Source organism: Arvicola amphibius, chromosome 7 (genome assembly GCF_903992535.2).
Source record: "Arvicola amphibius chromosome 7, mArvAmp1.2, whole genome shotgun sequence".
NCBI lineage: Eukaryota > Metazoa > Chordata > Mammalia > Rodentia > Cricetidae > Arvicola > Arvicola amphibius.
Genome location: NC_052053.1, coordinates 46723803 through 46746873, shown reverse-complemented (window position 1 = coordinate 46746873; position 23071 = coordinate 46723803). Strand labels below are relative to the sequence as shown.

At 43.1% G+C, this 23071-nt stretch overlaps 1 protein-coding gene across 2 annotated transcripts in view; it reads right to left on the bottom strand.

Annotated features, from left to right (window-relative positions):
- Positions 1 to 23071, bottom strand: part of Ddx31 (DEAD-box helicase 31) — a 69968-nt gene that overhangs the window by 41077 nt on the left and 5820 nt on the right. For both annotated transcript variants that reach the window (XM_038336663.1, XM_042055439.1), the window contains exons 4-14: positions 22920 to 22963; positions 21770 to 21840; positions 20940 to 21004; positions 13974 to 14018; positions 12430 to 12471; positions 11552 to 11616; positions 9741 to 9860; positions 9501 to 9607; positions 8307 to 8515; positions 7500 to 7676; positions 2511 to 2570 (exon numbers count right to left, since the gene is read on the bottom strand). In XM_038336663.1, coding sequence (XP_038192591.1) covers positions 2511 to 2570; positions 7500 to 7676; positions 8307 to 8515; positions 9501 to 9607; positions 9741 to 9860; positions 11552 to 11616; positions 12430 to 12471; positions 13974 to 14018; positions 20940 to 21004; positions 21770 to 21840; positions 22920 to 22963 — 1005 coding nt within the window. The remainder of the gene's footprint in view (positions 1 to 2510; positions 2571 to 7499; positions 7677 to 8306; positions 8516 to 9500; positions 9608 to 9740; positions 9861 to 11551; positions 11617 to 12429; positions 12472 to 13973; positions 14019 to 20939; positions 21005 to 21769; positions 21841 to 22919; positions 22964 to 23071) is intronic.

The following is a 23071-nucleotide window of genomic DNA, read 5'->3' as shown; positions in this document are numbered from 1 at the left end:
TGAATATAAAAAAATAATAAATTACTATAAAAAAAGTAAAAGGCGGTATAAAAAGACCCACACAACAATTAACACAATTCCTTTTATCAAGAGAAACCAGTTTTCGACCTGCCTCATTCTGACATGGCCCTCATTCCTCATTAACACCATGGAGGCTCCTGGAATATTCAGATAGCCTGGCAAGCAACAGGCTGCTTATAAGAAGGCAGAGTGACATTATTTCCCCAGCCCAAGCATCATCTATGCCCGTGTGGCTCACATACACTATGTCTCACAGACACAGTGCTGAGAGAAAGCAAACAAATACAAAAGCAACAGCAGGAACACAGGGGGATGCACCACCTACCACCATGGAACTTTAGTCGCGTCATGGCTTACCCAGGAAGCCTCACCCAGTCTTTGCAGAACTGAGAGAAGTTGAGAATGCAGTACGCATGCTGGAACCAACAAAGACAATCCAACCACTACGAACAAAATGTTCAGGTAATTAGATGTGGACAAGGATTTGTTTCACTCATGGTGGGCAGGAGCTAAAGGCTCTGAGACAAAGCTAGCTGACATCAACTGCCTGCAGCCAATAGCCAGAGAGAACAGGAAGTGCGTATGTGCTTTTGACCCCAGGAAGATTTACTTTCAAAAAGTATGACCTTTTCTTTCATGTAGAGCCTCTAAAACACTGAGCTTCATTCCTGGTACCTGGACTTTTTCTTTTAAAGACTTACAGCTCCCCAGATCTGTACAGCATATCTTTTACATTTACGAGGCCTCAAGATTTTCCAAGGCTCCTAACTCTCATTCCATCACAAAAGTTCCTATTATGTTTCAACAGAGAAAATGTTTAAGTTCACCTTTCAGAACTTATTCTGAAATAAGCAAGTACATTAAACTGCACCTGTTTGTCTAAAAACAGGCTAGGCCCACCAGTCTTTGAGGCTATCTGCTTACCCAGCTCCTGCATAAACACCACGTGCCTACTACGCTCCTGTTGTGTTGTCACTGGGACGGAACTGTGAACAAACAGCCCTGTCTTCACAGAGTTTATGATCCTGCACCTGTAACAGATGTGAACATCAGAGAGCCTAGTGCAAAGGAGCCTGTTAGTCTGTTCCAGGCAGAAAGAAAAGCACAAAGGCCCCAGGCCAGAGGTCAGAATGACACCGTCAGAGAACTGCAAGATGGGCCTGGACAGTGAACAAAGAAGTGTGGTGAGAGCTTCAGAACATTCCTGCAGGCAGAAGGGCCCCAGTCCATTTCTGGATTCTAAGTACCATATCTGGATTCACTCCTCGCTTCAGACATTTGAAGATGCTTTTAGATAAGCATGAGCATCTGACATAAAGAGAAAGGTTATTTGCTCTGACACAGGTTTCCCTGGGAGGCAAGCCATTTAAGAGAAATTAAACAACATATGTAGGTCTGACAATGTATGCAGGAGCACTCTGCCATGTCCACGGGAAAATGATGGCACTGGCGTGAGGTTTTGGGTAGGCCTTATAGTAGATGGGAAAATATGCCCTACCCGCAAAGCTGACCTTACCTGCAAACTGCATACTGAAAGAAAAAGACTCTATTACTTTTGAATTTAACATGGAATAGAAGTTCCTTAAAAAGTAACTGCAGTAAATGAGGCATTCAGATAGCTAAATGTCACTGTTTTCACTTAGCACGGGCCTGCAAGATTTACTAAGTTCACAGTGCAGTTTTCTTATTGTATATACGGGAGTTTTTCCAATAGCCATTTGTAAGTTATGTCACTCAAGTGGCAGAGGAAGAAAAAGTATTTTAATCTTGGGAGGGAGTAACAAACAGCTAAGAAAAAGTGAATCCCTAAAGAGGTAGGGAACAAGGAAGGCATGAGTTTTTAATCTCAAAACAGCATTAGCGATGCACAGTAAGAAAGGTGAGATATGTGCTGGAGGCCACAAGACAGGACTGCAGACTGAGGCAAATGAACTGGGCTAAAGCTCTTAGAACAATGATAGTCTCAGCCACGAGCAGACAGACCCTGCTAGGCACTTTGACTTTTCTTTAAGAAGGTAAGCAAGCATAGGCACCTTGTTGTGCGAAGACTTTCTCAGCTCCAACTACTCCCAATAGCTGTAATTTACAAGTTTTTGGTTGATAAATTCACACCTTTTCAGACTAACAGCTGCCACTATTAGTGAGCAAATTGCCAAGTCTTCTCAACAGTGGCAGCCCATACCATGTAGCACAGCCAGGTAGCAATCCAGAGGTGCAGAGAAACCAGCTCCACCATTAGGGCCCAGGTATGCCAGTTTTCAGGGGGTTGGACACAGGACAAACTGTCAAGGGATCAAAAGTTATAGCCATCTTTGGGCATGGTAGTGCACACCTTTAATCCTAGGACTCAGGGGCAGAGGCAGGAAGATCTCTGCGAGGCCAGCCAGGACAACATAGTAAGACCCTATCTCAAATAACAGCAACAAAACATCAACAAAATAAGCACAGCTACTGTTGTCACAGGATTGACACAGAAGAGTGACACTTACCGTGCAGAGCAGGATTCCCGTTCTGGAATGTGAGAACTCGTGAAATACGGAAGTTCTTTCCTACAGGAATAGGAAAAGCCGGACAAACTCTTTGAGATAAACGCTCAACAGGGGGGTTTAAATTCATATAAATTCTCCAATTTCCTTTGTTCTATTTTTTTTCCCCTGGCACAGAGAGGCTCAGCAGCAAAGAGGAAGGGGCTTTTTCACATCTCATGAGAGGCATTTTATGACTGAACCTGAGACCAGGTAAAACAGTAGAGCCTTGTCAGCATTAATGGGGCACTGCCTTAAGTACCATTCATTTATAAATACCAGCACCAGCAAAGGTCCCCATTCAAAATATTCTTAGAGAAAAATTAGTGCAGAGTTTAAAACTTTCCCCAATCAAGTCCAATTTTTATCTAGAATTATGCAACCCCAGGTGAATAAATTAGGTACACAAATCAAACATTTATTGCTAGTGTACCAAACAAATATTTATTGATTTATTTAAAGGCAGGATCTCACTTATGTAGCCCTAGCTATCCTGGAACTCACTCTGTAGACCAGACCTGCCTTTGTCTCAGGAGTGTTGGCAGTAAAGGTGTACCCCACTACGCTTAGCCGAAAAAAAATTAATTTAAAAAACAAACTCTTCAGCCAGGCGTGGTAGAAAATACACATAATCCCAACACTTAGAAGAAAGAGGGAGGTATGGCACTACCAGCCTGAGGCTAGCCTTGTCAAGCTACCAGAGTTCCAAGCAGCTTTGGAACTGAATGTGTACCTAAAAAAAAGTGTGACCATATTTCAAAAGAACCAAACTAAACCAAATCAAAAAAACCAAACAAACAAACAGCCTCCCCCCATACCCTATTCTTTGCTAGGCATGCAACTTCATTTATTCAAGACTAAAACAAATCTGAGCACTAATGAGCTGGAAGTGCTTGCTTATATGCTAAGAATTCCATCTTGGCTGAGTACCTGATTACAGAACAAAAAGCATCAGCAGCTGTTTTTCAGAGTTGAGAATATCAGCTGCAGAAACCCATAGTACAAAATGACAAACACATGCTCAGCCTTACTTCAGAAGTGCTTTCTTTCTTGCCTACAAATCCGAGGACCTGAGTTCAGTTCCCCAGAAACCACACCATGAACCTCAACAAAAGCTGGGTATTGCGGCACACACTTGTCAAGGAAGGGGAGATAGGTAGATACCTGGGCACCCCAGCAGAGACCTGGTAGAGGGTTTCTGAGGAACAGCCCCTCACCCTCACACATAGCCACACACCTACACACATGAAATTGCTGAAAATTATCTCAAGCCAAAATTCATTTAATAATTTTCTATAAAACCCAAGCCAACAACTTAAGCCCCCCCCCCCCCTCTCTCTGTTTCTCGAGACAGGGTTTCTCTATATATCTCTGGTTGTACTGGAACTCACTCTGTAGACCAGGCTGGCCTTGAACTCAGAGATCTGCCTGCCTCTGCCTCCCTGAGTGCTGGGATTAAAGGCGTGTGCCGTCACCACCCGGCTTTAAATATCAATTTCTAAAATCAAACATTTTAACAAAACACAATTTAAAGATGTATTAGTTTGGTACTTACATGCTAAAAAATAAAGATAGGAAAATATTACAAGGCTTTGTTTTCCATAACTGAAACCACTGTTTCTATATGAGAGTAAGATTTTGTATGCACAGCATAAGCACTGCAATTCCACACAGCAATCTGAGTTGAGGGTTTTGGGCAGCTTTCATTTGTATTGTGTAGCATCTACACAGTGCACACACAGCATGTTCAAAACCAATGCTGCAGTGAAGTTTGAGTTTAGTGTTGCTGTATTTTCACAGCCTCATACATGCAGTTTAAGAAGCTGTGTTCTAGAGGAATAAAGTAATATCAATTTTCTTAGAGGCAACCTTCTAAAATTAAAATTTATAAAAACTGGGCTTGAGAAATAGCTCAGTAGTACTCCTTTACATGCAGGAGGACCTGGGTTTGGCCCCTGATATCCATGTCCAAAGCCACTTGCAACCCCAACGCTACTGAGGTAGACAGGCAGACAAATACCTGGAATTTGCTGACCAGACAGTATAGTCTAACTGGTGAGCCCTAGGTTCCAATGAAAGACCCTAATCAAAAGACAAAAGACTCCTGAGGAACCACACCCAAGGTGACCTCTGGCCTGCACAAGAACACATACATTTATATGAACAACACTCACTCACAATTTATGAAATTACTAAGTCAGGGTTGACTCTTATTTGTAATCCCAGTACTTACGAAGTTAAGGCAGGAGGACATCTCTGACTTCAAAGCTAGTTTGGGATTGAACTGAATACTAGGCAAGTCTGGGCTACAGAGGGAGACACTGTCTCAAAAGAACAAAAATACTGATAATAACACTAAGCTAAAATTATACATTTTAATTGTAGAAAATCTGTATTCATATTAAAGAAAAAATAAAATTAGCCTGCACTAAAGCATGCCATCAGCACTAGTAATACCTCAATACTTCCCTTTCTATGCCCAACAAAGCCAAATTGTGGTTTACAAACATGGTGCCTCACTATACTGTAATATGCTTTAATCATGCACCAATCGAACGTAAGCATCTCAGCCAATAAAAAAATCCAAAGACTAAAATATCTCATGAGGTAAAATAGGATTTAGCCAATCATTTGCTTTTTTTTTTTTTTTTTTTTTTTTTTGAGACAGGGTTTCTCTGTGGCTTTGGAGCCTGGCCTGGTACTAGCTCTTGTAGACCAGGCTGGTCTCGAACTCACAGAGATCCGCCTGCAATCATTTGCAACATTATTCCATGACCAGTGTTTTGTTACCAGGTGAGCCTCTCTAAAATAAGTTTCTATACTCATCAGTAGATCCCTTAGCTAATTTTTAAAAAAGAGATCGTGGGGACAAAGGTGTGTGAATCCTGAGGCTTCAGCAGGAACTGAAGAATGCACACCAAGTGTGCCTCTAAGTCGCAGAGCAGCAGACACCTGAGATCTGGCTAGACGTGCCAGCAACAGATAAAATAGAAAAGTTACTAACAATGCTGAGAGGATGTCTCCCTGTGGGCACTGGCACAGCCCCACTGCAATATGGTGAACAATTTTGGTCATCTGTGGACATGCACTCTATCCCATGGCTATAACCCCAGGGCACACCTGGCTCAGGGCGCCATCAAGGGACATAGCACCAGGGACTTTTCAAGTCTCAATGTAAGTAGGAGAGGTTAAGGAACTTGCCTGTAGGATTAGAGGAGAAAAGGATATAGCAGGGTCCAAGCTGGATGGGACAGACATGTGCTGCATGGTCTCTGTAACATTTACAGCTGTTTCAGAGACTAGATATGATGCACTCACATACTGGAGAAGAGGAAAGCCTACCAAACTCTTGGGCTTTCATCACCACTACGACACATCTCCAAATGGTGACGTCTCTAGTCATCTAGGGAGACCATTCCCAGGTATTGGGGCCGTACCTTATAACACACCAGGAAAATGGAACTGGGATTCTTTGAATTAGTCTAGAAAAAGATACTTAACTTTGATAGACAGAGGACAAAAGGCAGGGATACTACCTCCTGCCTTCTTTTTAGCTTATGGGGAGTCTGCGTAGACTGAATACTAACAATTATCAAGTTGCGAGGAACCTTGAACTATCCCTGAGAAAGATAAAATTAAGACCATCAGCAGATAATGACTGCTGAGCTCTCACTACATACCAAGTTCATCTGCATGAACTAGATGGTAGGCCAACCCTATGAAGAAAACACCACTATCTCGAGACACTGGAGAACTGGAGACAGACAGAGAGTTAGTAACTGACAAAGTCAGAGCCAGAACACAAGCAGTCTTTCCCAGAAGGAACACCATGTAGGACTACCATATCACCCATGAAATGGACAGTCTGAGCTCATTTACCTAGAGGCTCTTTTCTGATCTACTGAAACCCCTTGAGGTCCATATAAGTTACTCAGCACCTCCCCCACACCCCTGCAGAATGACTCTGGGACTGGCAAGTGCCCAGAGAATTAAAAACCAAGTTTAAAACAAAACCCAAGACCACACATGGTCCTCAAGAACAAAACCGATTGACTCAACCAACTGAAGAGCCGAAAGTATAATAGGAAACTAACAAAGGCGAGACTATTCTGTGACTTCTATAAATCTAGTGGCAAAGAAGTCGTATCTATGAGTGACCTTCAGGAAGGTCACTTATCTGGGCTCCATTTCCTTAATTGTTAAAGCCACAGAACAAAGCCATGAGGGAAGGGACTATTTCCAATCACCTCAGACCACTACCATCCCTTTAGCTCTCAACATGCACTCGTCCATGCTATCCTGACTTGCAGCTTTCTAATTTTCTAAGACGCCCAAAACCTCATCACAAGATGGTTCTTACTTCAAACCTACAGACCACCCAATTCCCAAAGGACGGCCTTGTTAAGAGCCTAGGAGTGAGGCTTATACAGATCATCTAAAAGCAGGGAAGGGTACTCTTCTTCAGGAAGCTCACTCTGCAGGGAAGGAGACCAAAGCCTTTTGGTGTGCAGTACCCTCTCCCAGCCCAAAGTGCTCACAGAGTGCAGCGCTGTGTCTTGTTGACAATGACAGCCGCCGCGCTCAGCAGTACCATATGGGATCCACAATTTAGCTCCATTAATGCTCTTAATTTGAAGACATCAAGCCCTAATTACACACTGGGTACTAAAAAGGCAAAAGCCTTCCCTGGTGCCAGCTACTTAGTGCTACTCAGTTGCAGTAACAGCTGGCTGAGGTAGACGCAGGCCAAGCGGGCTGTGAGCTCTCTCAGGTGGAAGAGAGCTCCAGAGCAGGAGCCTAAGGAACAATAGGCTCCCTCACCAGCATCTACCAGCAGCTCCTCCATTTTGGGCTATTATTGTACTGGCCCAGGAGCGCCTAAAAGGACACAAGTGCACCAGGCTCTCTATCTACCAGGCTCATGGAAGGTGGGGTGGGAAAAAGTGGGCTCACCTCCTGCTCCATGTTGCCGTGCAGCCGAAGGAATTTCAGTGGCCAGGAAGCAGATGGTAGCTGCTCTGAAGTGGGGGCCCCTGAGCGGCAAGACAGGGTGTGAAGGAAGAGGCTGTAGTGGAACTCCACCAGCTCACAACTTGAGAAAAAGACAATCATCTTCTGATCCTTCTCAAACTACACAAACAGATGGGGAAAGTAAGTACATGGCCGTAAGCATAGATGCCCCTAAAACGAGCACATCTCTAAGGTACATGTACATGCCAGCCCTGACTTGGAAACACAGTGACACAACCTTTAATTATTAAAAAATTTCCATTCCACAAAGGCAACAGAAAGGAAAATGACAAGAGCCTCAACCTCAAAAAGAAAAACAAATGTACTTTATACTTTGGGCCTGTCACCAACCAGTAACTCCGGGCCACAGTCCCAGGGTGCAGCAGCTTCTAAAGCTATCATTTCAAATCCCAGAGTCACTCTATGAATCTGGTAAGCAAATACACCAGGTCTAAGAGTCTACAAGAAATGCCTGGCTCCTGCACACCTCTATCATCTATGACATTCCCCTGCTAGCCCCCAAAAAGGTATATTCAGATTTAATGCTATGACCCTCACTGCCCTTAACTCGGGTTCTTCACCACTGTTTTGGAATTCATAATCAACACGCATGCATGCACTAACTCAGAACAAAGTTAATTGCCCCTTCCTTTCTTGTTTTGGGGCCTTACCTCACTGCTATGTTTACCCAGCACAAATGAAATATGTGCTACTTTCCCAAACCTGGCCAGATCTAAGTCACAGTCCTACCTTGCATTTCTGCAGGATGAAGGCTGCAAGGCAGACAAGGCGCAGCTTACTGGGAACCAACACCACATGCTGGTCAAGACTCTCTGGTATGGCAAAGCTGTCCAGCTGGGTACTAATATCTTCCTTAGGGTTGGGCTGGTCCCAAATTTTGTCCAGGACAGAGATACTGACTGGATTGTGCAAACTGATATCAGCTAGCCGTGTTACCCCTTGGATACAGTAAAAAGGACAAAACAGGATGATTACATATGCATTCCCAGAGTACCCACCTGGGTTTTTCAGGAAACCCAGCATTTTCTAGCCCTCATCAGATATCTGTACCTCACTTTACCAAAAGTTCTCTACAAAACCTTAGATTAAAATAGTTTCATAGACTTCTTGGCTGTAGGTCTTGCTAGGGACTTTACTGAATTAATGTCTACCATTACCCAAAAGAGTGAGGGCATAAAGCAAAAAAAAAAAAAAAATTGTTTTTGTTTTTGGAAGACAGGGTTTCTCTGTAGCTTTGGAGCCTGTCCTGGAACTAGCTCTTATAGATCAGGCTAGCCTTGAACTCACAGAGACCCACCTGCCTCTGCCTATTGAGTGCTGGGATTAAAGGTGTGTGCCACCACCACCTGGCTAAAGCAGTATTTTTTGATAAAGAAATATTATTTGATCAATAATCCCTTTTCTAGAGATTATCTCTAAAGACTAATGTTTCTTAGTAATATTTTCAAAGTCAGGCAGATGACAACTAACTCATAGGTATCATATTGGGGCCTACAAGATCAATTAAATCACACATGGCACTGGTCACATCTACACAGTAACTCCTTACGCAGGATGAAACTGGTGAAGCAGCTCTGTTTCCTAAGCTCACTTTCCCATCTGTAAAACAGCCAAGAATGTCTTGCTTGGGAAGAGGAGTCAGAAGGAGCTAGAGAATATGGACTCTTAATGAAAAAGGAGGGTGCTCACACTAAAACTAGTGCCGAGGAGAGAGCATCGCCTGCATGGTGGGACCTGCCTCTGACCCACCATCAGCAAAACCAAACGGTGGCCAAGCTGTCTCCCGTGCGCCCAGGTGTGTCCACCAGCAGCCACTTCACTCCCCCAGACCTCAGGTGCTGGGCAAGCAGGACAGAGAAGGCTGCCCTTTCCCCCTAAGAGGGGCACCCACTGCCATCAGCCCACAATTCCTTCTCAACTCACCTTCTGTGAGTGTCGCTGACAACAAGACATTCTGCCGTTTCTGACACTCAGCATTTACAGCATTCAGAATCACTGTGATGTCCTTCTCAAAACCCAAATCCAAGATCCTGAAAGTTAAGAGAAGAACTTTAATCCAGGTAAAGAGAAAACCTGACACTACTAGGTTACAGAATTGTCCCCAAGATGGCAGGACAAACAGTCCCTTTCTCCCACCTTCCCTGCTTCCTAGACCAGGCTCACCTGTCTGCTTCATCCACAACCAGCCACCGTATTCGGCTAAAGTGAATGTTCTTTGTGGATTTTATATGATCCACCAGGCGCCCAGGAGTTGAGATAAGGATATTTATGCCTTTGCGGAGTCTGTTTAAATAATGTATCATAAAAGAAAATAGGTCAAACAGTGTAGCAACAAAAATACAACAGGTAAGGAGACAGTCATTCTGTGTCCAGCACAAATGCTGAAGCCTCAAGCGAAAACAACAAAAAGGTAAGATTTCATTCTTCTGTGTACAGAAGTGTGATTTAGTTATACTGAATCACACTAACTTTACTTTGAAAGAATTTTTAAGCATTTGATCCAGTGTTTTTTATCTGACTCACAGATCTTTCTAGAACATCCTGGATAGGTAGGCATCTAGCTGTTCCTTTTCTTCTTTCTCCTTCTCTATTTTTTTTTTTTTTTTTTTTTTTTAGACAGGGTTTCTCTGTAGGTTTGGAACCTGTCCTGGAACTAGCCTTTGCAGACCAGGCTGGCCTCGAACTTACAGAGATCCGCCTGCCTCTGCCTCCCAAGTGCTAGTATTAAAAGTATGTGCCACCACCGCCCGGCTTCTTTTCTTTTTAAAGGATCAATTTTTGTTTTGTTTTGTTTTTAAGACAGGGTTTCTCTGTGTAGCTCTGGCTGTCCCAGAGTTCACTCTGTAGACCAAGCTGGCCTCAAACTCAGAGATCTGCCTGCCTCTGCCTCTTAGTCAAACCTACCCCCTATTTTTCATTTCCTCTCCCCTCCAAACTTTCCCTAGCACATCCTTTAAAAAAAATTATTAACTTTCCTCCTCTTCCCCAAACAACCATAATCTCATTATTCTTTAGCAGACGACAGAACACAAATCGTACTTGGCTAGATTTTCTCGTTTTCAGTCAAGTATGGCAACATGCCTATGCTTTGGCTATGGAATAAAGTATAAAGAATGTTCAATCACATGTGGCACCTTTGGACAGAGATCTATGACAATTTTTGTCACTTCTAAAGTGTAATGGCTGAAGCTCTGGCAACAATCCAAGGCTATGAGGTAACCTTGCAAGTAGAAGCCTCCACAAGGACACAAAAAGATGGAGAGGCTGCACCCTGCATCCTATTGTTGTTGTTTATAACTGAATCTAACCTGATCAATGTTTTTAAGTGTCAAGCTTTATGTTCACTCTCAAGTTACAGACGATTCAAAGAACTGGTGTAACTGCTAAAGTGCCATTACCCATCTAACAATTTTCTAATGACATCTACTGCAAGCTCCAATGCAGAGTCAGGAAACAATGCACTAAGATCTTCCTAAGTATTAAGGAAATTATCATCCTGTTTGTTGTTGCTATTGATTTTAAAGACAGAATCTCATGTAGCTCAGACTAGTCCTAAGCCTAGTATGTAGCTGAGGCTAGTCATGAAACTCCTGATCTCCTGCCTCATTCTCCTAAGTACTGGGATTATAGATGCAGGCAACAAGGTCTAGCTATCTTGTTTATATAAATCTAAGGAGCAAAGCCAAACTCTCAATATGTACCAAAGGGAGTCACATGTAGGGGTTCATATCAAACAAGGGGCCTGTGGAACACTCAGTGGATGGGTTAAGCAGGTCATAGCACCGTCACTAACTATATCAGAAGGGAATCTGTGATAAAAAGCACTGTCTAGGGGTGAGTGCTGACCTTGCCTGTCTCTGCATGTGGGGACCAGGGGCCACAGTAGCACAGGAGGCTCTCTTGCATGCTAAAGAACCAAGAGTTATTGAATAAGAAAAACTCCAAGGGGAATAAAGAAACCCACTTCCTCCTACCTAGCTTTTTCCGATTTCCTCTTCTCTCCGCCCATCAACACTCCAGGGACAATCCAGGTGAAAGGCTACATGAAAATACCACATCACAATCAACATAAAGCCCCTTCCTGAGAAGCAGAGCTGATCCTAAATTCCTAGCATAAGCCCGTGTGCAGCAGGGAGCACTTGGACTTTGTAGTGTGTGAGGAGTTTCTGTGCAGATGCAGCCTGGTGGCACCGAGGTACCTGGGGTTATTAACTGCAGCACTAGACCAGAAGTACTGTCAGGACAAACGTGAGCTTGTGAAATAGTCCAAGTGCTGCTCCCCTCACCCCCACTATTTCTAATGGTGTCCAAATAGAAAATATATTTCACTGTTGTGCAGGTGGGGTGGGGGATAAAAATATAAGCAATACACTCCCCACTCACTATTAGATCACAGAAAGGAAAAATAGACTCTTGGTCAGTTTTTGTGGGAGCTGAACCTTGGCTCTGCTGTCTTCTTTCTCCTGAACGCTCTTACAGATTTTTGCTGCTTTCCCTGGGCTGGGTCATTTCAAGTAAAGTGAGCCAAAAAATAACACTTAACTTGTAGCAACTACTAGCAAAAGTTATTAGATGGGCGGTTGTGGTGCACACTTTAAGCCCCAGCACTCAGTAGGCAGAGGCAGTTGAATCTCTGAGTTCAAGGACAGCCTGGTCGATAAAGTCAGTTTCAGGACAGCCAAGGCTGTACAGATAAACCTAGAAACTGCCCTTAGGGAAGCCAGAAACACATTGACGATATGAGTCAGTAGACTTTCTCACGTTCTGACAACTTAGACTGTTCAGACTGTGCCACAAGGCTCTTCTCACAATGTCAGAAAGGAAGACAACACAGCCTCACGGCTTATCTTACCCTGAGCAGCTTCTGGACAGTGTCGAAGCTTTGCAGAGCCAGCTGTAATGTTAAAAGTTGGAGACAGTGAGCAGGGCCCTTGCTTCCTTTTCACACTTTTTAAGAAAAGACGATCTAAACTGATCAATTTACAACTGATGCAATTCTACACCTCAAGGCTTAGGACAAGTAATCCTCCACAGAAAATCCATCCTGGAAATACTCTCTTCTTAAACAGGCTTTGGAATCTGTCAGTTTAGGGAATGAGAGTGAAGACGTCACATATATTTCTTAGACATACAAAAAATAGTGTTTTGTGCTCCCTCTGCTGGCTCAAATTCCCAACATGTCACACAGAAAAGTTCAAGTATAGGACAACAGTGGCCTGACCAGCACTCAGGGAACATGGCCATGTCCTATACAGCAGGCCATTTGAAAATAGAGGTGGTCACTTCTACATTTACAAAACAAAACCAGTGAACCCAATGAATAGGCCAAGGGAAATTAATGTAGGTGACAATCATTTAAACACCATCAAAATAGCCCCTACAGAATTTCATCCTAGGTTCTGTGTTGCTCCACATGTCTAGTGTGGGTGGTGGTCTAGGGAAGCAACAGGTGTGCTACTAGAAACATCTCCCTGTGCCTGCTCCTTCCTGGGACAGAACAGAGACAGACGGAGCAGGCTGGATGAAAGGCTGACCAGGGGACTGGAGAGAGGGCTCAACGGATAAGAGAACTGGCTGCTCTTGCAGAGGACCCAGGTTCAGTTCCCAGCACTCACATAGAGGCTTAAAATCATCTCTAACTTCAGTTCCAGGGATCTGACACACTCTTCTGGCCTTGTGGGCTCTGCACACATGTGGTTCACAGACAAAACACTAAAAATATAAAATTAAAAAAAAATCTAGATAGGGAGGGAAAGCTGTCTGGAAATTTCTTTCTCCTGTGAGTTTTCAATGGAGTCTTCTGAAGTTGCCCCTGTGAACACATCTTGCAGCTCTGACTGAGGTGATTTCTACTTAATGCTCATAAAGAAAAAAGAATTAACAGTAGCTTTATTAAATAAAAAAGTTGAGTTTTATACCCAAATGTTTTCAGTTATTTTCTTATATTTAAAGTTTAAAAATGCAATTCTTCCCCAAGCAGTGGTGGACCACACCTTTAATCCCAGCACTGGAGAGACAGGCAGATCTCTGTGAGTTCGAGGTCAGACTGGTCTAAAGAGTAAGTTCCAGAACAACCAAGGCTACACAGAAAAAGCCTGTCTCAAAAAGCAAACAAAAAATGCAATTCTTTAAATTCCTTTCGAAGGGTCATTAATTTAAGTATCATTACATTTTTTTGACAATGAAGAAATGTTTTCTTATACCTAGATCATTATTTTCAAATAGCACGTAAACCTCCCTCCTCAACAGAAATCAGCACAATGGTTCCCAGAAAGAAATGGAAGGAAAGCAAGCATGCGCAGCGGCTTGTTTAGTAGGGAAGTGGAGAAAGCACTTCAAGTCAACAGGCCCTCACAAGTGCATACACAAACCTCACCCTACAAGCAAGTTGCTTACCTCTCTGGTAGGCACTAGGACCAAAGCATAGGGGCCATCACTGCGCTGTTGATAGAAAAAAATGTCAATGAGAGTGTCAGGTACAGGCTGAGGTAGGAGAGTTGAGTTTTTAGTTTGATGCCAGCTTGAGCTTTATGAGATCCTTCCTCAAAGGAAGGAGGGGGGGGGAGAGAGAGAGAGAGAGAGAGAGAGAGAGAGAGAGAGAGAGAGAGAGAGAGAGAGAGATTAATTCCATGAGGAGGACCAATGAATGTCAGACTGAGACAGATGAAATTTATGGGTGGCCAACTAAAAACATCAGAAACATTTCTATGAAAGAAAAGGAGACAAAAATACCCACTACACCTACAGTGACAGACTACTGTGCCAACAGTGCTGCCCCATCCAACCAAATAGGAGGAAGAAATGTGTATAGAACTGGAAAATGGAAAACAAAATTATAATCACAAGAGATGATGTCATTTTATCTTAGATGGGGGAAACTATAACAGAATCAATAAGGCATCTGAGTCAAGTAGCTGATTGCAAAATATAAAAATCAGTAGCCAGTGGGAGCTGGAGAGATAACTCAGTGGTTAAGAGCATTGGCTGCTCTTCCAGAGGAGCAGGACTCAGTTCCCACAGCACCTACATAATGGTTCACAACTGTCTGTAACTCTAGTTCCAGGGGATCCAAGACTCTCTTCTGGCCTCTATAGACAATGCACACACGTGATACACAAGCATGTATGCAGATAAAATATACACTTAAAAAAAAAGCCAAGCTGGGCAGTGCTGGTGCATGCTTTTAATCCTAACACTTGGGAGGCAGAGGCAGGTAGATCTCTGTAAGTTCAAGGCCAACCTGGTCTACAAGAGCTAGTTCCAGGACATGCTCCAAAGCTACAAAGAGAAACCTTGTCTTGAAAAAACAAAAACAAAAAACAAAAGCAAAGTGAGGCATGGTGGCACACACCATTAAATTAAATTCAGCACTTGGGAGGCAAAGGCAGGTGGATCTCTGTGAGTTTGAAGCCAGTCTGGTCACTATAGTGAGTTCCATCCAGGACAGCCAGGGCTCCACAGCAAAATTCTGTCTCCAGAACCAACAAGAAGCAGGTCGGTGCAGCAGCATACCTCTACGTTCACTTACAGTATTCAAGATGCCAGAGCAGCGCAGCGAGAGAGAGGGAATGCCAAGCCCTCCAGGATCACATATCACGACCCTATCTCAAATGAAAAAAAATAAATAAAAAATAAAGGAAAACCAACCAAATTTCAATGGCCTTCCAATATAAAAAATAAGAAAATGTGGCCAGGTGGAAGAGGTACATGCCTTTAATCCCAGCACTCTGGAGGCAGAGGCTTGCAGATCTCTGAGTTTGAGGCCAGCCTGGTCTTCAAAGTAGTTCCAGAAACACAGAAACCCTGTCTCAAAAAACCAAAACTAAAACAAAACAAAAAACAAAAAGCAAAAAATTAGAATCTATATGAAGAACAATTAAAACACATGTGAAGGCCATTTTTTTAAAGGAAAAATGTACCCTCTCCTTAGTGAAGATTCAATATCATAGTGACTGCTCCCTGAATGAGTTAATGACTATAACGAAGCCCTAACAAATGTGGAATGTGGGTAGCAGAGCTGCACACAGACAATTCCAAGTATCTTTAAAAGTGCAGACGCCACTATGATACTGTGGGAGCACATCCCCCATGCTGTAACTGGACGCTGTACGCCACCACCACCCCACCTGACCTCCACGCAGTAACTGGAAGCTGTGCACATACTCTCCCCCCAATCTCTGGGCAGTAACCGGAAGCCGTGCAGTCACAGTAGCACTGACACAGAGAAGTCCTAAGAGCAACTGGGGCTGGAGTAGAATCAAATACAGAAAGACTTGTAAAGCAGCTGACAGCCGACTGGGCACGGCCAACCAAACACCATACTGCTAGTGGGCACACACTGGTAAAAGCCCCTAACAGATCAACTTTGGCATTACCTATTAAAACAAAACTATAAATCCCACTTCCGGGAATTCCTATATGTACACATGTGTGCAAAGAAGCTGAAGAACATTTCACAGACGTCCAGAATTTTAACTGCTGTCTTCTGAACATAATGTATAAATGCCACTCACCAATATAGGCATGGCCCAGTATTTTGACACATAATGGGAGGCAGAAGGAGGAGCAGTGATCAGAGATACAAGAGACCCTGCCACAAAGCAGCAACACAAGCAAACAAACAGGGCAGGTCAATGTGGCACAGTGAGAAACCACCCAAGGCATGACAAGCACAGAACCGCAATTCCAGGACCGAGTGAGGGTGTCTTGGACCACACCCTGTATCAAAAAGGCAAATGACATCATATATAAACATCTGTGTGCACAGAAACAAATGACTCCACATAAAAAGGCAAAAAGAAAGTGTGCAATCCTGTTTGACAGATGTGACAGGCTGTTCTTTGAAAGAGACACTTTGCTTCAGGAGGTATCCTGAGAATCTGGAGGTGAGGCCTTGTTTTCACCCAATAGATACTTGGAATTCTTTGAATATCTTAATTTTTTAGACATACTGTATCTAAACAATAAAAACGCAAAACAATGTAAAGAAGGTACTGTGTCAATGGTGCCTCTCTCTCCAAGGGCTCAGAGAGCATGAGTGAGCAACTTGTGAGAGTGAAGGATGGGCTCAGCAGCAAATCCAATTAGAGTTTGGCTTTCATGTTTTGCACTGGAAACATTTACTCAGGAGAGGAGGCTTTAGAATTCAAACCCGAGTAGTTTATACTCAATACCAACTTTGTGAGACTGCACTGGAGCCCCAGCGAGGAACAGTAAACATGCTAGTACAACAGGATTAATGTGCCACCATGTGATGATAGGAGATTCTGACATTTCAAAAGGTGTTACTACAGAGACAAGAAGAAAGAAACATCAATTCCTCACAGGGCATGAGTACATGAAGCAAGATGGATGTGATGTTCAAAAATCAGAGACAAAGCCAAAATAACTGGGAGAGAGCAGATACTGAAGATGCCTCTCCACGCCAGCCACTTGGCTGGGAACAGGCCAGGGTCCAGGACTAGCTGCTTACAGCTTCCAGGTCACATCATTTCATGATGAATTACAAGGGTTACACAGAATAGAACTAGAAAAACTGAATTGATGCTTACAGGGGATAGATGGCTCAGCAGTTATGAGGCTTGCTGCTCTTGCAGACATGCAGACACACACACCTGCACACCTGCACACATACACTTGTCCACACGAGGTGGATCGCTGTGATTCTAGTTCTAAGGATCTGATATTCTCTTCTGAACTCTACAGGACCAGGCATTTTGAACAAACATACATGCAGACAAAAACACCCATGCACATACAATGAAATATACAAATCTTCAAATTGGAACTTATAAAAATTTCCTTGTTTTTCTTTCTTTCTTTTTCTTTTTCTTTTTTTTTTTTTTTTTTTTTGAGATAGGGTCTTGATTGTATAGGTCAAGCTGTTTTTTTCAACACCATCCTCCAGAAGTACAGGCATGCGTCACCACGTTCAGTTTGGAAAATCATTTTGTTTGTTATTTGGTTATTTATTTGTTTGTTTTAAACAGGGGTTCTCTGTGTAACAGTCCTGGCTGTCCTGGAACTTGCTCTGTAGACTCTGGCCTCAAACGCAGAGATTTGCCTGCCTCTGCCTCCCAAGTGCTGGGATTAAAGGTGCGTGCTACCATCACCTGGCTTGGTCTACAGAGTGAGTTCCAGGTCAGCCAGGACTGTTTCACAAAGAAACTCTGTCTCAAAAACAAAAAACAAACAACCCAGCCAGGTGATGGTGGTACACACCTTTAATCCCAGCACTTGGGAGGCAAGGCAGGTGTATCTCTTGTGAGTTCGAGGCCAGCCAGGTCTACAGAGCGAGTGCCAGGACAGGCTATACAGATAAGCCCTGCCTCGAAAAACCAAAAAAGAGTGCACCACCATGCATTTTTACAGAACATTTCAATCTTTGGTCTTACTGATCCTGAGCAAATATACAATCACACACCTGTTTTTAATACTTCTGAATATAAAAGCAGATCTAATCGTCGTTTGAGATGGCCATATTACAGTATTGATGCTAACAGCTAATATTTAGTGACCAACTCCAAATGCTAGGTCTCAACACTTACATGAGCAGTACACTCTGTCTTGTCATAACCTGGGAACAAAGGCACAAAAGGATCTGCCCAATTATACAGAGAGTAAACTGAACATGTGCAGCTCCTGGGCTTAGTCCAAGCATTTGAAATAAAAATAAAACCACCACTCAGGCCAGGGTTTGAACAGAAACTCCACCTGCCAGATGTGTATGTCATCTCATCTCTTGCTCTCAATCAACATCTAGGAGTGCTGGGCTGGAACTGTAAGATTCACTCCAGCTCAAATACTGTCAAATGCTGCAACTTGATATAAAGAAAAAACAAACAAACACCTCTAGCAGAAAATTAGCCTAGAATCTTAAGGGTGAGATCTGGCCATAAACATCAGCAAGTTACATCCTCTGATTGTATGTTAGGGACAAAGCTATGCACTCACCGTACATGAATCAGCTCTCCATAAAGTTCTTAATGGAAGAAAGTCATTTACCCTTAGAAAATAGAATTCTTCCCTTACCTACCTAAGAGAAAAACAATTTTCTGACCCACACTCATATATGTTGCCTTAGTTTCCTTTCTACTGCTGTGATAAAACATCAACCAAAACCAAGTAGGCTTAGTTAGTTTACATTCCATCTGAAGTGAAGTCAAGGGAGGAACCTGGAGGCAGGAGTTGATGCTTCCAGGCAGAGAAATGTTGTTTACTCAATTGTTCCTCACGGTTTGTTCAGCCTGCTTTCTTATATCACCCAGGACCACCTGCCTAGGGATGGCAACACACAGTGGGCTGGGTCCACCATGTCATTACTAATCGAGCCAAGGCCCCCACAGACTTGCCTCCAGGCTAATCTGATGGAGGCAATCCTCCACTGAGATTCCCTCTTCCCAGATAGGTCTAGATTTGTCAAGTTGACAAAAACAAATCAGCATACATGCATGCACGCACACAGAGGCAGTGCTAAGTTAGCATTAGATTTGGGGGGGTGGCAGGGGTTGGGAGGGAAAAGTAGGGGGCACAGAGGAGCCAGCTCCAAATATATGGATGTATAACATGTTAGATAAAATATTTAATTAAAAAATTGCTGAGAAAGACATGGTGACACATGTTCACAACTTCAGTACATGGAAGGCAGAGGCAGGAAGATTAAGAGCTCAAGTCTAGCTGACTCTCTCAAACGACAGGAAAGAAAAGGCCCACAATTAGCTAGTGCCATTCTAGTTTGCTATGAACCACAGACAAACTATCATTTGTGAAATGGCAGTTATAGCATGCAGAAACTCTACTTTTAAACACATTTTAACCTATTCATTTTAAAAGCTCAGGCTTTTACAAAAAAAATTAAAAATGGGCAAGTTCTGTAACTAACTCTGTTCACCCTGGACCCCATGTGTGTCACTGCCATGCTTCCTTTGTCATGCTCTGTGAAAATCCTTCAGTACTTTTCTTTTATGCCCTGAACACTCTCAAAGACTGCGAGGCAGGAATTTTCACCAAGCATCCTTAATTAATTGGTTTTGTTTCCTTTAGATTAAATTCATTTTAGGTAACAACAATAGTGACAACAAAAACAAACTACACAGAACCACGTCCTTCTGAAGACTGCCTAGAGAGCAGCCGCTGGGGCTTCCTGTTATTCTTTCCCATCCGTTCAGAAGTCCCTGTATGGACCCTTGAAGGCCACAGATACCATTTCTCATCTTACTGTCAACTACCCACTTCAGCCTCTGGAAGATCCATGCCAGTAACAGTTTGCTAAGTGCTGGCTATTACAGCTCCTCACTTTTCTTCTCTTATTTACTGATTCAATAATTTACCCAAGAATTCATTCTACAATGTAACAGCAACCTACTGCCTTCTCATCAGTTAGGTCTGAGGCACGTCCACTTCTATGTGTCTGAAGGAAGACCTCTGTCAGTGTGCACTCATCCAACACCCTATTTTGGATCTCATCACTATCTCTCAAGTGAAAGAAGTGAAAGTCACGGCACTGCCGCCTGGGAGGAAGTCTGGGCGGTAAGATGAAGTCTGTGCCCACAGCTTACAGCAGCCAATTGGACTTTTCAATCCAACTTTTAGCTAGTCTGGTCCAGGCATTAACCATGTTTCACAACTAAGAACAAAATCTAGATAATGTTGGCTGTGTAGCAGCCTAACTGCTAAACCCACTAACGGGCACTCATTTCCAGTCAGTACTGATAAATAACCATGTTAATAGAAAGCCCAGCTCTCTTCATGCAAAAGTAAACACACTGGAACCTGTAGGGTTATAATTTAACTCCATATGATATACAACATAGGATATAAAAATATATGGACAGGGGCCAATCAAAGTATGTTGGAGTACTTCCCTAACAGTAATTCTGTAGGAGGTCCAATGCAAGGTACTGTGTAAGACAAAGGGAAAGACCCTAGCAGGGCAGGGAACTAACAACAAAGCTTTACCACAAACCACAGGTCAGATGACAGAGCTGTCTCTTTGTAAGCACACAGTAACAATGTGGAAATCAATGCCCATTGGTACTTCTATGTGGCCTTGCTTATTTTACTTGCTTACACCACTTTATCAAAGTAACCCCCACAACTTGATGGGCGGGGGACGGGGAGTCAAGAAAGCAACATGTGAACAGCACTTGGCACATGGTAGCACATGCCCTACACATAGACAGTAGTGACTGTGATGTGTTCATTCTACTCCACTCTTGGCACGCTCACACTTAGTTGGATAGGAAGAGAAAAAACAATGTTAAGTGCAGACAGAACCTCAACTCTAGTATTACCACTAGGGTTCAGCTGGGCAGCAGCATGGACCCAACAGACCACAGAGAAGAAACACCATGTTCTGCTCACCTGTATTTTTGATGTCAGTGCTTGAAGAGATTGGACCACAGGGATGCAATAGGCAAGAGTTTTACCTTTTAAAAGAGAGTGGCATCAGTGAGGATGCAAACAGGCTCTGCTTTCTGTAAAAATGCCAAATCTGGGAGAAGGTAAACTGCATGCTCTACATCTAAGAGGCACTCTGCCATGACTCCTAACTTTGCTTTGTAATTTAGAACTTCAAAAAACCTTAACGTTTCAGCTCATTAGGTCACCAACAAGGGAAGAAGTAATGATGTTTCTCAAATTAGACAGAAGCTCAGCCTGAAAGTCATCTGTGGAAGCTAAGAAATGGCTGCTCTGAGGATCTCCCTCAGCTAAATGGCTTCTGTGGTGATGGTGTGCCAAATGTGAACCCAAGCCAGCCTCTGATGATAGAGAAAGATTAAAGGAAGCTGTGGGTTTCTCCTCAACATGGCTGAGCTGTCAAGAAGGCAAAAGTGGGTCAGAAGACCTGACCAGGCAGAAAGTGGTGTGTCCATCCCTGACATCGACTGTGCTCAGGCCAGAACTGCTTTTAGGCCATAAACAGTCACTTCATCCAGAGTGAAGAATACTGGCTGCTATGCCAGCAATCACAGAGGAAGCAGCAGAACTCAAGTATGAAAATTCCCTCATCACTACTGACCACAGCAGCATCACCACCTTCCTTCAGCTGTAACAGCTTTGGGCCTCCCATCAAAAGCAAGCATGGCCACCCTCCCCAGACAAGACAAAACAGACTCTACCACCACACCTTCCTAGCACATGATCGTGGGTTAGGTGTCTTGGAATAAGGGACAGGGTAAGCAGCAACTGACCTGAGCCCGTCTGGGACCGCACAAGGGCATCTCTGCCTTCCAGCAGCACTGGGATACTCTGCTTCTGGACACTGGGGCACCCAAAAGAGAGAACACACCTCTTTTTTACCACATGGCTTAGTCATGAATGCAGGCAAATGCATGGGTTACTTGACACCCTGTGTTTGGCTCTACCTACTTACTCCTACTTACTACCCAAAGTTACTTCATCGAGAGAGACAGAGACAGAGAGAGAGAGAGAGAGAGAGAGAGAGAGAGAGAGAGAGAGAGCGCTAAGAACATTCTGGTGATCAGAATGAATCTTTTAAACTCCTAGAACTTGGCTGAAAGTGGGGAAGAAGCCGCAAGTCACAGTTTCTTCCGAAAAACTATCACACATATCGAGAACACTGTCAACACATATATTAAATCCCAATCCCCAAATGGACAGGGAACTCATTAAAATTTGGCTGAGTCAACAGGCAAACCAAACCAGGCAGGAGGCATATGACTTTAATTCTAGCATTAGGGAATCTGAGGCAAACGGAAAGTTTGAGGGCAACTGAACTAGGCTATGAAACTGTCTCAAAAATAAAAGCAAAACAAAATGGAGAAGCCGACGGCTCTTTACCCGTGTTCTCGCTTTTTACGTATGCAAAGTGAATTACGGCTATACAGTTCACTGTTTAAACTTTAATTCTGAATTTCTCTTTAACAAGTGTCTCCAATTAGCAAGCATTTAGATTAGCTTTTCAATACTCCACTATACCCAAGCAAATATGTACTCCCAGTTTTTGGCTGACCTTATTTTTACTGCTAAGAAATAACATGATCAAATACTGTATTTTTGGCACAAGTAATTTTCAGAGATGCCCTGATGGTAGATATCTTAAACCTGCTGCTTTGTGGAAGGGAGCTGAGTGCAGAAATAGAAAGAAACCTGGTATGCCTGCAAGCAGGAGGGGAGACCCATAGGCTAGGTGCTATGTCAAACCCTTTAGCAGTTGTGCTATTCCCAGAACCAAGACACAAATGTGCTCTGCACTCCATGGACAATTTGGATTTTTTTCTGGTTATACTCACAAAACCCTAAAAGAATAAAAAAAAAAAAAAACAAACAAAACAAAAAACAAAACAAAACAAAAAACCAAGGATCACCTCAGCCTCTTACCTGGTCATACTTGACATTTTTAAGACTGTATTTATTGTAGAAATCTAAAAGGGAATAGGAAAATAAGAATTTATTAATTTAATTCAAATATATTCAATGACATAAAGACAAAATGCTGAGTGACAACAGCACCAGACATTTATGATCAAATT